Raw genomic sequence first — 12,103 nt, 5'->3', positions numbered from 1 at the left:
CAGTTTTTAAACCACATACACTTTGTTATTTCTACACGCTCACCCTTCCCCCCCTCATTGTTTTAATATGGGATTTTAACTAGAAATTGGTATAAAATCTGTTGTATTGGCATAGCCTGACAAACATTCATTGTGTACTCGCTCTCTGCCAGGAATAGTGATAGATGCTTGTGATACAAAGATAAACAAGCCCCTGCAGGAAGAGGAAGAGTTTTCCAGATGGATTCCATGTGGAACGACATTCTAGGCAGAGGGAACAGCATATGCAAACTCATGTGTCCTAGAATGAGCCAGACATGAAAACTCTGTGGTTCAGATTCTAAGCAGTTTTTTTAATTGAAAAATTTGGTGACTTTATTTAAAGTTTGACAGCCTCTAGATTAAACCCTTTCTCTTTGTCATACACTCTCCTCCACCAACCTTCTCTCCACAAGGGCAGTTCAGGGTCCAGATTCAGACACAAATAACCTTTATTGGGTTCCACTGCTATAGGCCCCTTCATATATATGTAGATCTCTATTTAATTCTTCATTTTAGGTGTTTATCACCATCTCCGGTTTAGAGATGAGTAAAGTGACTTGTCTAAAGTCTCACAAATAGGAAATGAAGGAGGAAGGATGTGAGTTATGTCCACTTCTCATCTGGAGAGAGTGACCAACTGGGCATTTTTGGCGCTGGGATGAGGAAGACCTTCCTTCCAAGTTCAGGACAGTCTTCCCAGACTCTGAATTAACCATATCACTTATAGAGAGAAGGATGACCATTTATCCAGGTAGGAAGAGACTTTAAATTTAGAATTTGTACTTGAAAGCGCTTCTCCAGTTCTTTGAGCTCTGGAGTTTGGCACACAGTAGGAACTCCTTTTTTGTTGGAGGATTGAATCCTGTTCCCACGCCTGTGGCTAGTCTTTCCTCTTGGATTAAAAGCCCCTCGTGGCAGGGTCCCAGTTGTGCCTGTCTAGGGACACCGTGTAGTTGGGTAGGCTTTGGAAAATGTTTTTGTAGTGATGAGTGAATGAATGTGGGACAGGGGACGGCTGTTGATAGGAGGCTACACCTGGCTCTAAAGACTTTCCAGGGTTTGAGGTGCCGTGTTGGGGCCTCCGTACGGGCCATGTCTTTCCTTCTCCCCGGGGCCTCCACGTCTTACAAACCAGACTGGAGGGAGGGGCTATGCAGCCAAGATGGGCTGCGCAGCCCCGAGGGGCCAGGTCTCTTAGTACAGCGCCCACTCCCTCCCTGGGCTGGGTAAGGGTGGGAGTGGGAAGAGGTGAGGCCCCTGGCCGGCTGAGCCCAGCTGGGGCCCCTTCCCTGAGACCTGCCACCGCAGCGTTCTACCTGCCTCCCCGGCCGCCCCTTCGCTGCCCGAGGCCGGGTGCGCCCGGCGGGCACCTTGCCCGCCACCCCCGGGGGGCCCCGCCACCGCCTCCGGAGCCGGCCCGGGGCGGCGGGGCGGGCCCGAGCGCTCCACGGCTCCGGGACCGGTCCCCCGGGGCGCGGCCGGGCAGCCGCCCCCGCCCCCCCTCCCCGGGGGCCGGGCCGGGCTCCCGGGAGGCGGGGACTCGCCCAGTGGCAGCAGCGTCCGGGCCGGCGGCGGGCGCGGGGCGGCTTCCTGCAGGCGGCGCCGGGGCGAGCCGTTGCCCGCTGCAGCCACCACCGCCGGGTCGCCGGGTCGCGGGGGCCGCGGCGCTCGGGCCGCGTCGGTGCCTCCCGGGCGCGCTGCGCGGCCGTCGCTGCTGCCCGCGCTCGTGCCGCCGCCGCCGCCGCCGCCGCTGCCGGTTACGCCAGCCCCGCCGCCGCCCGCTCTGATTCTGCGCATAGGCAGCCCCCAAGCCTGTCATTCTGCAAAAACACAGTTTACTCAACACACCACACACACACTCACACACACACGCGCGCACACACACGCGCACACTGGCCCCCTCGCGCACACGCACGGAGGGCGCGAGCGAGCAGACGCGCACACCCGGCGAGCCAAGTTCCGCAGCCTGGCATGGCTTCTGGGGACCTTTACGAGGTACGGGGACGCGGGGGCGCGGCCGGCCCCAGCCCGCGGGCGGCGGCAGGCGGCGGGCGGCGGGGACCGGGCCGGGGCCGGGGCCGGGCGCGAGCCGGAGTTGCCGAGCCCGCGGCGGCGGCGGCGGCGGCGGCGGCCGGAGGGCGGCGGGGGCCAGGCGCGCCTCCCGCCCGCCCTCCCGCGGCGCCCGCGCCCGCTCCCTCTTTCTCTTTCTCTCGCACACACACTCTCTTACTCCATCTACTTTGCGGCCTTGGAGGGGAAGGAGGAAGCCGGGCGGAGCCGGGGCGGGGGAGGTAGCGGTCCCGGGGAGGTGTTTCTCGCCCGACGAGCCGCCTCGAGTGCAGAAAGTACAGGTAAAAGTCGGCGCCGGACGTGCCGGGAATGCTGGGGGCCGCGCGGCGGCCGGCGGGGGTGCGGGGCGGGGGGGTGCGCGGCCCGGGCTGGGCCGGGGGCGCGGGAGAGGTGGGGGGCGGGCGTGGGAGCGGAGCCCAGCCCCGGCGAGGCGGGGTCCAGGGGAGTGGGGGGAGACTGCGAGGGGGCGACCGGGTTGGGGTTCGGGGGACACCCGCCAAACCGGTCCCCAGGGCCACTGGGCCGCCTCCTCCCTCCCCCCACCTGCTGCCCCCGCCACCGGCTCGGAAGCCCTCCAGGCCGGGGCGTGGGGGCGGTCCTTGCGGGTGTCGTGCTTGCTGGGGGCGAGAGGGGGCGCTGCAGAGGGCCCTGTGTGGAAGGGAGGAGAACATGGAAGTCGGAGGTGGGTGGTAACATGTTGCTGGAGGACCTGGGATGTGAGCCCTGCTCCCGACACTCTGCGTCACCCTCAGTGGATACCTGTGCCCAGGTCCACCCAGGTCCACTCAGGTCGTGGCCAGCCTTGGAGACTTTGAAAGCGTCTTAAAAGTGGTCAAGGAAGATGTTAGTCTGGCATCTGTGAAACAATGGAGGAATAGCTGTGGCCTCTGGGAGCTGGGTAGTAGCTAGCTCTGGACACAACTGTTACAGCTTTTGGGTTCCTGACAAGTGGACAAAATGAGAAACAAGCCCCACTCCCTGGGGAGAATGCCTCCAAAACGGTGTTGGCCCCAAGATAAGGGTCAGAGTAAGGAAGCTAAGAGACCAGCCATCTTCAACCAGAAGGCCCACTGATCCTCCAAGAAATCAGCGTCAGCGCTCGGCCTGGACCCGCACTCCCTAAATAAATAAGGCCGTGAACACTAGCCCTGGTTCTCAAGGCTCTTGACTAAATTGAGATGAGCACCCCGAAAGGGTGGAATTAACCTAATGGGTAAGAAGCTGCAGGGTTGATTCACCCGCAAGAGACTGTAGGGGTGATTCACCTACAATGAGCTTTTTCCTGTGGGCCCTCTGGGCGGCTGAAGCTTTTCAGATGGTAGATTTGCTGGCTGTTGTGTGAGAAGAATGGAGAACAAGCAAGTTAGCATCTTGGCTTCCTGTGTGACTGGGTTTTTTTGGATGATGCTGGACTTGGTAAGGCCCAGTCATGGACCACTACTAACCAGTGGGCTCAGATGGGACACGTGGGTGATCTTAGCACTCCTTGAAAGAATGCTGCAAATTGACCTCTTCTTAACCCTACTGCCTTCCTCATTCTTATGCTAATAAGGAAGGTGAAGTTTGGTAGAAATCTGGTGAAGAACTTTGACAGATCATGGCCAATGTGTCATGCAAGCACTTAGGTCTGTTTCAAGATGGCGGAGCAATGTCTGAAACCAAAAGTTGAAGCACAGTAAAATGGGAGGTCTGATTGAGCTTTTCCAAGTATAGCCAGCACCATTAGGACATTGGTAAAGAGTAGATACTCTTCGGGGGCAAAGCTCATTTCCTGAGAATTGTGGATTTTTCTACCCATTGATTCTGAGTCACCCTAGAACTGCTCACATTTGCCTAGGTGTATTGTGAAGGCATTAAGAGGCTGTATCAGGAGCTGTCAATATTTCCCCATTTGAAGTTTGGAACTTAAGAACCTTCTGGGGATAATTTCTTGTTTAATGTTCACCTGAAACTACCCTCCTTAACAATGGTAATCATAATCTGTTAAGGGGAATTTTCACACTGGCCTTGGAACTATCTTAGCACCTCAAGAGTTTCTACTGGAGTTTGATAAACAGGACAATAATAATAATTACTTCTGTGATAGTAGGTAATTGTACTAGATGTAAAATAGTTTTCCCATAGCTGATTATTTGCATCATCATTACTAAAAAGGCTAACTTGCATTATGAGAATGTAACCAATGTTAACATTTTTATGGCCTGTGTCTACATTATATAACATATACCGGAGAATTTAATTTGTTGTCCGAATTTAGCTTTAAAAACAATTAAGTGCTGAGAACTGTACATTAGTATATATATATTTCTAACTGTAAAATTGTTGTGTGTGTAAAAAAAGGATATCGATTTAAGGAAAGATCTTGGAATATCTAGTATATTGACCTTGAAAAGACAAAAAAGAAGAAAACTGATCTTATTCTTAATTATGGTATTATATTAATTAAATATTCAAGTATATATAAGATGGCTTCTTATAACCTCTAACCAAGAAACCATACGTTGAGTGGGCTAAGAACGATTATATTTGTAATTGATACATTTTACCTGTGTGTCTACTGACATTATCCTTGACCCTTTTTAGTGAAGACAAGATTTGGATTATAGAGATGCTTCGTATTCTCTTTGGTGCTTTAGATAATTAAATTGTAAAGAGTAAACCTTCCTCAGATAGCTTTTTTTTTTGTTTTTAAGAAATAGGTACTGATTTAAAAAATGTCAGAAAATAAAAACTTTATGTAATGGCACTCTTCAATCATAATGAGGAAATACAGAATCAAGCTCCCTTTCCAAAATTTTGGATCTTGATAGGTACTTCTGCTTTGTTTCCCCTATAGAAGAGTTCTTCTCATCATCTTCTGGTGTATTATAGTCATCACCTATAGAAAGGTGATCTTAAATATTGGGTGATTGTCTTAGAATCTGGTATCCGGATACAAAATGAAATTCTTATCCAGATGCTCTGGTCTACATTCTCCTAGACATAAGGGTCATAAAGTGGCAGTCTGTGAGCAGGGTGGGCTATCTATGTATTTTGGTTTGCCTCCATTGTAGATAAGAAAAATGGATTTGAGTATCTCTAGATGGTACATGTGATCTCTAGTTTGTCCTTGTCCCAGTGCTCCCTATTACCATGTGCCCATTCTTACGTTACTTACCTGGCTCCAGCAAACATTAGAGTTTACAGCCCCAAGAATATAATCAATCGTTTACTAAGATGTTTGGGTATCAGAAAGACATAATCAGGGAATAAGGAGCCCAGTTCTCTTGTCTATTCCCTCTCTGTGTCCCTAGCTTCTTGCACATTCAAATACTTGTTGACAGAATCAGTGAACAGAAGACTGAATTAAGTGTATATAAAGTACCTTGGCTGACCTTTGTTATCCTTGTATTGAGTGTTATCTTCTGTTCTCTTTTTCTCCCCAGCTTGTGATCACTCAGTGGTGGTAACACCATGTGTATGGGTGGCTCTCAGTTCTCTCTGGAAGGAGGTGTGGCTGAGTCCCTTTCCAGAGAGCCAGACCGTTACTCATTAGGATTGAACGCAACTAAGCTTCAACCATGTGGCTTTCCATGTGGCTGTTGGGTGGTGTTTAACACCCCCTCCCTTGTGATTAGCTGACAATTGTGGAGGAGGTCTGTCTCTTCTTCTTTGGCAAAATTGGTCAGAGAATGCTGTATATGTGTAGACAAAGTCAGTAGTAGCCAAGATGGACTTGACAGGGATAGTTCCTTGCGTGTTTGTCAACAGTTTATTTATACACCCCAGAGTTCTTTCTTAAAAGGATGAAATGTGCCATATTTCTTTTTGGGGGGGGGTTGGTAAGCATATGCATCCATATCTAATAGATATATGTGTGTGATTATGTGTATGTTTGTATGTGTGTGTATGAAAATACTGCCTGCCTTTCATTCCCAATAAGATAAATAACAATAATAATAGGATAATTTTAGTTTTGTTGAAAGAAATTTACTTTCATTAAAAATTAACTCTGCTGCAATGATGAACATGGGCATTTCTGCCCTTGTATTCTGCAAAATCACACACTAAAAATATGGGAAAATATGGGTTTCTGAGAAAAATGGGATTGAGGCAGATTGTTGAAAACTTATGGAATTTTGTAACCAGAAACGAAACCAAAAATGAATCTAATAAAAACATAGCTTGGTTAAATCTCCACCTGGCTAGTGTTTGCCCTTAACAGGTCAGTCCATCCTTCACAGCCTTCAGATTGGGTTCATGCCTCCTCTCTGTAGATCACAGGTGGCATTTGTTTCTAATAGATACTATTTTCATCAAAATTACCTCTGGCCCAGGGCATAGGCCTCTTTATTCATCTTTACTGGGAGAAATGGTTTCATAGCTTCTTTATCTGCAACTTGCAGCTTTGCCAGGGCTGGTTAACCTAGTAGAAAGCATAGTGGTTCTTGAAGCCATAATCCGCCACCACTCGTGTTAAAAGAAGGCACTGGAGTGCATTTTCAGCTTTGTTCCAAGGTCTACTTGCATCATTAAATCTTTCTGTTCCTTTGTGAGGGTGCGTTGCTAGGATTGCTTCAGAATATTAACAAGCTAGGAAAAATTACATAAGAATCAATGCAACTTACTTGTTACACTGACATCATTTCCCTATTCACCAGTCAAACCTGAGGTAATTCCTGTCAAATGTGTAGTAGCTGAATAAACGGTCAGTGATGTAACTTCTCTGTACCAGTATTTGAAGAATCAGATATCTTCAAAGAGAATATATTGGTTGAGTTGAATTGATCCCTTGGCACATAGTAGGCACCTGGTGAATATCAAATGGAACTATGATTCTCCCATCTTTTGAAAGTTATTTTAAATTATTCCCTGTGGGTAGATATCAGCTTATTTTCAGGTAGACTTTTATGTCAAGTCATTCTTCATTGTGTAAGATCATTTCTTCAGGGGGTTAAACTGTCCTTGAAAGGAGTTTATACGGCTTCTTGCAATCTGACCAATTGCTAAGGTATGGTTTAGGCATGGTAATTATCAAAGATCTTAAGTATTAGAGACACACATTTAGATTCCAGAGTTATAGGTCTTTCTGCATCTCTTGGATGGTGAAGAGAGGTATAGATATGGCTGAATTCATAGCATCATCTTTGATTTGTTCATTGTATGTTACTAGAACACCAAATATATGCCAGGCACTAGGGAAATGATGAGATTGTGTTTTCCGTAAGTCCATAGTCTAGTGGAGATATAGTTAAGGAAATACGCACTTTACAGTGCAATGGGAAAAGTTAATACGGGGGAAGATGGGGTTCTCTGGGATGATGGGGGGAATCCAGCCTTGGAGAAGTGGAAGGCTTCTTAGGAGAGGTGGTGGCCACTGAGGAGTGTAAGGAAATGAGCTGTACCGATCCCTCATCCCTTCAAATTGAGAGAAAGGCAGGAGTTGAGGGGTAACTGTTTGGTTTTTTTGTTTTGGTCCATTAGGTGGGTAGTGGAGCCAGTCATGGAGATAGAGAGCCCAGGAAGAAGCATTAATTGAAAGCAGTAGGGTGGTGGAAAGGACAGTGAGTTCAGAGTGTTTGTGGAACGTTGGGTATAGAGGTCCACAGCAGTGGTCATGAGAACCTAAAGCTCAGAAGGAGCACCTGGCTCAGGAGATTGGGAATCATTAGTGGACAGATCACAATTAAAGCCGAAGGACAATATGTAAACATGAGGAGGGTCCAGTGATGGAATACTGGAGAAAACCATGGAAGAAGAGAAGGAAGTGATATCAGATTTACAAGGAATAGCAAGAGAGGTAGAAGGAAAAACAAGAGGCTTTGCTGTTATGGAAGACAGTGGGAAACTGTATTTCAAGAAAGAAGGCATGGTCTACAGTGTCCTTTGGATTTAATACCAGGAAGTCATTGGTAACCTTAGGGAGCATCTGTTCCATAGGGTGTGTTGGTGGGTGAGGGAGGGTCTGACTGCGGTACGATGAGGAGCAAGAGGGTGTGTGGGCAACACTTTTAAGAATCTTGGGCATGATTGTGTAGAGAGAGTGAATGTGATATCCAGGGGCAAAGTGGCAGAATGGATCAGCCATCTCCATTTCCCTGGTTCTGCACGTGGATGACTTGGATAACAGTTGTCATGTAGACGGTGGGTTATGGGACTTGCATTCATAGGAGAAGGGATTTTCCAAAAACCCTACAAACCCCTCTTCTGCTGACCTGAGACCGTGGGGTCTGGCATCTTCAGTAATTTTAGCTGGAGAAAAAAGTAGAACATATATAATGTAGAGATACAGAACCTTTCTAAAGATCTTGCTAAATTGAGGACCAGGAGATAAAGTTCTTCACTGAGGGTTTGTCGTACCAGCATTTTTCTGAGAGGAGAGGAATGGTGGACAGATCACCATGGTGTTATAGGTAAATGGACATGATAGTGTTTTAGGTGTCAATCTAGCTGGCTCCAGTCCCCAATTATTCTGTCAAACACTAATGTAGGTCTTTCTGTGAGGCTATTTTGTAGATGTGATTAAAGTCCATAATCAGTTGAATTTAAGGGAGATTATTCTCAATAATCTTGGTGGGCCTGATTCAGTCAGAACTGAGGCTTACCTGAAGAAGAAAAAATTCCACCTGTGAATAGCAGCTGCAGTTGGGAAGAGTTCCAGCTTGCCCTCCCTAATGACCTGCACTGTGAACTTCCGACTGGCCTAGCCAGCACCCCTCCCCCTCAAACACATAAGCCAATTCCTTGCAGTCTATCTCTTCATGTATATATCCTAGTGGTTCTGCTTCCTTGACTGAGTCCTGATCGATACTGCCAGGTTTCTGGCCCACACTCTGCCACTTGGTAACAGCGTGCTCCTAGATGTGTCCTTTAGGTTTTTTGCACCTGGATGGCCTCTTCTGTACAGGGAGATCACTTCTGTTTTTGAAATCTCTCCTTCTGATTGTGCCTGTTACTTCTTCAAATAAACCTCACTTAGTAGGGAGTGTCATCATCTTGTTTGTCTGCATGTGTGAAGAGCTTCAGGAACCCTGCCGGGCCTTGGTGTTCTGGCCCACGGGGGTTATTCCTGAGCAGGGCACACACTGCCATGCCAGGAATTCCCCGACCAAGGGGCCACCACACTATCGTCAGTTTCTTGACCAGGGAATTTTCCACTCTGATTTTCATTTCCTTGTCTTCTAGTCCAGCGTTTTACAAATTATGTTTCAATGGGCCTCACTAACAAGCCATGGAGCTTATATGAATTCTGGATATGAATTTTACTTAAAAATAGTCATTTGTTTAATAATCCATCAATTAAGTATTTATTATGTGTCAGTGGTGTGCCTAGAACCATGCCAGGTGCTGGAGCTGCAGCCACAAATGTTTTTTAAACTGTTGTTCAGAATGTGATAAAGGCCTAACGCCCACATATGGTTGTATACCACACTTTTAACACGTTGGAGTGTTCAGTACATTGAAAGAACAGCCAAGTCAACTATTTTTTGTGAGTACACCTCAGAATACAGCTTTTCCTGCCATCTCTGGACATATATTTGAACCTCTGGTAAACACACTGTTTTAGCAACATTGTAGGTCTGCAATGTTCTTAAAAAAATTCGCGCCTGTTTATATCTCCTCACGTATAATTATACAAGCAAATATGCTTTACAGCACAGTGGACCCCACTCAGTTAACACCCACTCAGTGTTCAAATGGTGGTGGTTGGTGAATGTTCTAGACATGGTGTAATAATCATTGTGTGATAATAACTGACCATCTAATGCTTTCCTCCTTTTATTGTGTAAAAGAGAGTGTTGGGGTTTATTGAGAGTTCTAGGTCATTCTACCCTGACTTTTTAATTTGAGAGAAGTAATATGAGTGATTGTTATGTTTAGAGGGTCAACCACAAAACAAACATTTCCTTTGTTTCTTCTTTCAGACTTCAGGACCCGTTAGAATGCAGAATGCCCTGAGATCATAAATCATAAATCATAAAAATAAAGCAAACCAAACCTGATACCACTTACAACTACTTTTCTTAGCAAATCAAAGATTGTTTTCTTATTTACAAGCAAACCAAATGCAGAAATAAATTGTTGAGGCTGTAACAGGAGGACAGCTAACAGTCTTGGACCTCACTGAAAAATTTCGTTATTAATCAAAATAGGCATTATTGTTCTCATGAGTTAGTTCAGTGATAAGAAAGTGGCATAAATTAAACTTACAAAAGATATCTAGACTAAGAAATTATTGCATGCATCTGATTTTATGTGTTAGGTTTCCTGGAACCATTTTTGATTGGGAAAAGGGTTCCATAGCTGAGGAGTTCCAGCATTTTCTGCAAGACTCTAAACTCTATGAGGGCAGGACCATGTCTGTATTAGTCTGTATTAGGCATTCCCAACTCGTGGCCCTTTACTGGGCACATGGTAGCTTTTCAATAAATACTGTCGGATGAATGATTGAAAATGTTTGAAACCCATGCTCTTAGACCACCTTGCCCTTCTCTTGAGTGAGCTTCCTTTCCTGCTTCCCGTAGGGTTTTACTCTTAAGATGGTTCCTTCAGATTGTCCTTGACATTCAAGATTCCATTTTTGCCTTCCACCAGATCTTGTGTAGATTTATTAGATAACAAAAATCCCTTAAAGCAAATTGAAACATTCAAGGCATTGTCCCTCACGATGAGTGATGACTGGATTGAGAGTGGCCATTCTCTGAATCTGGCATGTGACAGAGCCCCTTTCACACCGACACACACAAAACTGTGGTTCACAGCTGCTTCTGCCTCTTGGCTCTGCTCTAGCCTCAGCAGCTTGGCCTAGTTTGATACACACCATCCATTTTAGGTTGAGCTGCCTGGACCCAGACTCTGAAATGGAGAATTCCATCTAGAGGGTTTCCTGAAGAAGTCTCTCAGGAGAAACACGTGTAAGGAAGTGAGGAAGGCAAGATGGGACAGAGGGGCAAGCTGACCTGCAGTGAGGTCACAACTGAGGTCTCACCTGGTGTTGTGGAAGGCTCTGGATCTGGGATAGCCCTACAGAAATGTCCCACATTGAGGGCAGGGAACCGGGCCCTCACCTCCCTGCGTCATCCAGTCACTGCTAGTAGGCTATCCCATGGTGGGGTGGGGAGGGGTGGGGAGTGTTTTCTTGGGCAGGGCAGTTCCCTGTGGCAGGGGGCAGTTCCCTGTGGCAGGGGGCAGTTCCCTTTGAGGGACACATCTGTGCACCTTCTGCAGCAGAGATGCTCCTAGAAGCCAAGGGGATGGGCACACAGACCCTGACAAGGGGACCTGGGTGTGGTGCCCGTGACCCACCACACCATTCTTGCCTTTTGCTGCTTGGTGAGCTGATTTCACTGATCGGTGAGTCCCGCTCTGAGTTCTCCAGAATACACATCTGTCACCTTGCTTGTATTTTCGGTTTTTGGTGCCTTGCTTGAAGACGTCACTTGTCACTTGCCAGCTTCTTGGGGCAGCCCGGGTCTTGATACTGACAGACAGGCTGTGTGTTATGATCATGCTTGTGATTCCTTTGTTTTTCCATTTGGCATGTAGCACAGCGTCGCGTGCAGGGAAGTATTTCAGATGCCATCGTTTCTGTTGGGTCTCCATGCCTTACTGTTGAAACATTTTCCTTGACTGATTCTCCCACTCCTGAGTTGCCTTTCTGTCCTCATCTTCTGCTGCCCGTTTCTTAAACTTTGGAGATTCTTATAGTTTTGACCCGAGGTTCTTCTCTCTCATTGTGATGCAGTGACTGTATGATGATTTCCAAGTCTCTGACACTCGCCTGGGTTTTCCCTTTCAACTCCAGAGTGACCCATCTTACTCCACTGGGGCTCTTTACACTCAAAATATCCAAAGTTGAGCTTACGATATTCCTATGTAAATCTCGCTTCTCCTTCTGGGTTCCTAGCGTCAGTAGTACCTCTGTCCGTCAGTCCCTCAGCTAGAAATACGGCGTCCTTTGTGCTGTCCTTTATGGTGTTCTCTTGGATCAGCATCCTGGTATTTCCCAGATCTGACCCTTCCCCTTCATATT

At 47.2% G+C, this 12,103-nt stretch overlaps 1 protein-coding gene across 1 annotated transcript in view; it reads left to right on the top strand.

Annotated features, from left to right (window-relative positions):
• The first annotated feature begins 1,731 nt into the window (after positions 1 to 1,731).
• Positions 1,732 to 12,103, top strand: part of CDYL2 (chromodomain Y like 2) — a 166,830-nt gene continuing 156,458 nt past the window's right edge. The window contains exon 1 of the mRNA XM_048223626.2: positions 1,732 to 2,016. Within this exon, the coding sequence (XP_048079583.1) occupies positions 1,993 to 2,016 (24 nt within the window). The 5' untranslated portion in view covers positions 1,732 to 1,992. The remainder of the gene's footprint in view (positions 2,017 to 12,103) is intronic.

This window comes from Ursus arctos, unplaced genomic scaffold, assembly GCF_023065955.2.
Source record: "Ursus arctos isolate Adak ecotype North America unplaced genomic scaffold, UrsArc2.0 scaffold_19, whole genome shotgun sequence".
NCBI classification, from domain to species: domain Eukaryota; kingdom Metazoa; phylum Chordata; class Mammalia; order Carnivora; family Ursidae; genus Ursus; species Ursus arctos.
Note: the sequence above shows the minus strand (reverse complement) of the source record. Positions and strands in the feature narration are given on the sequence as shown.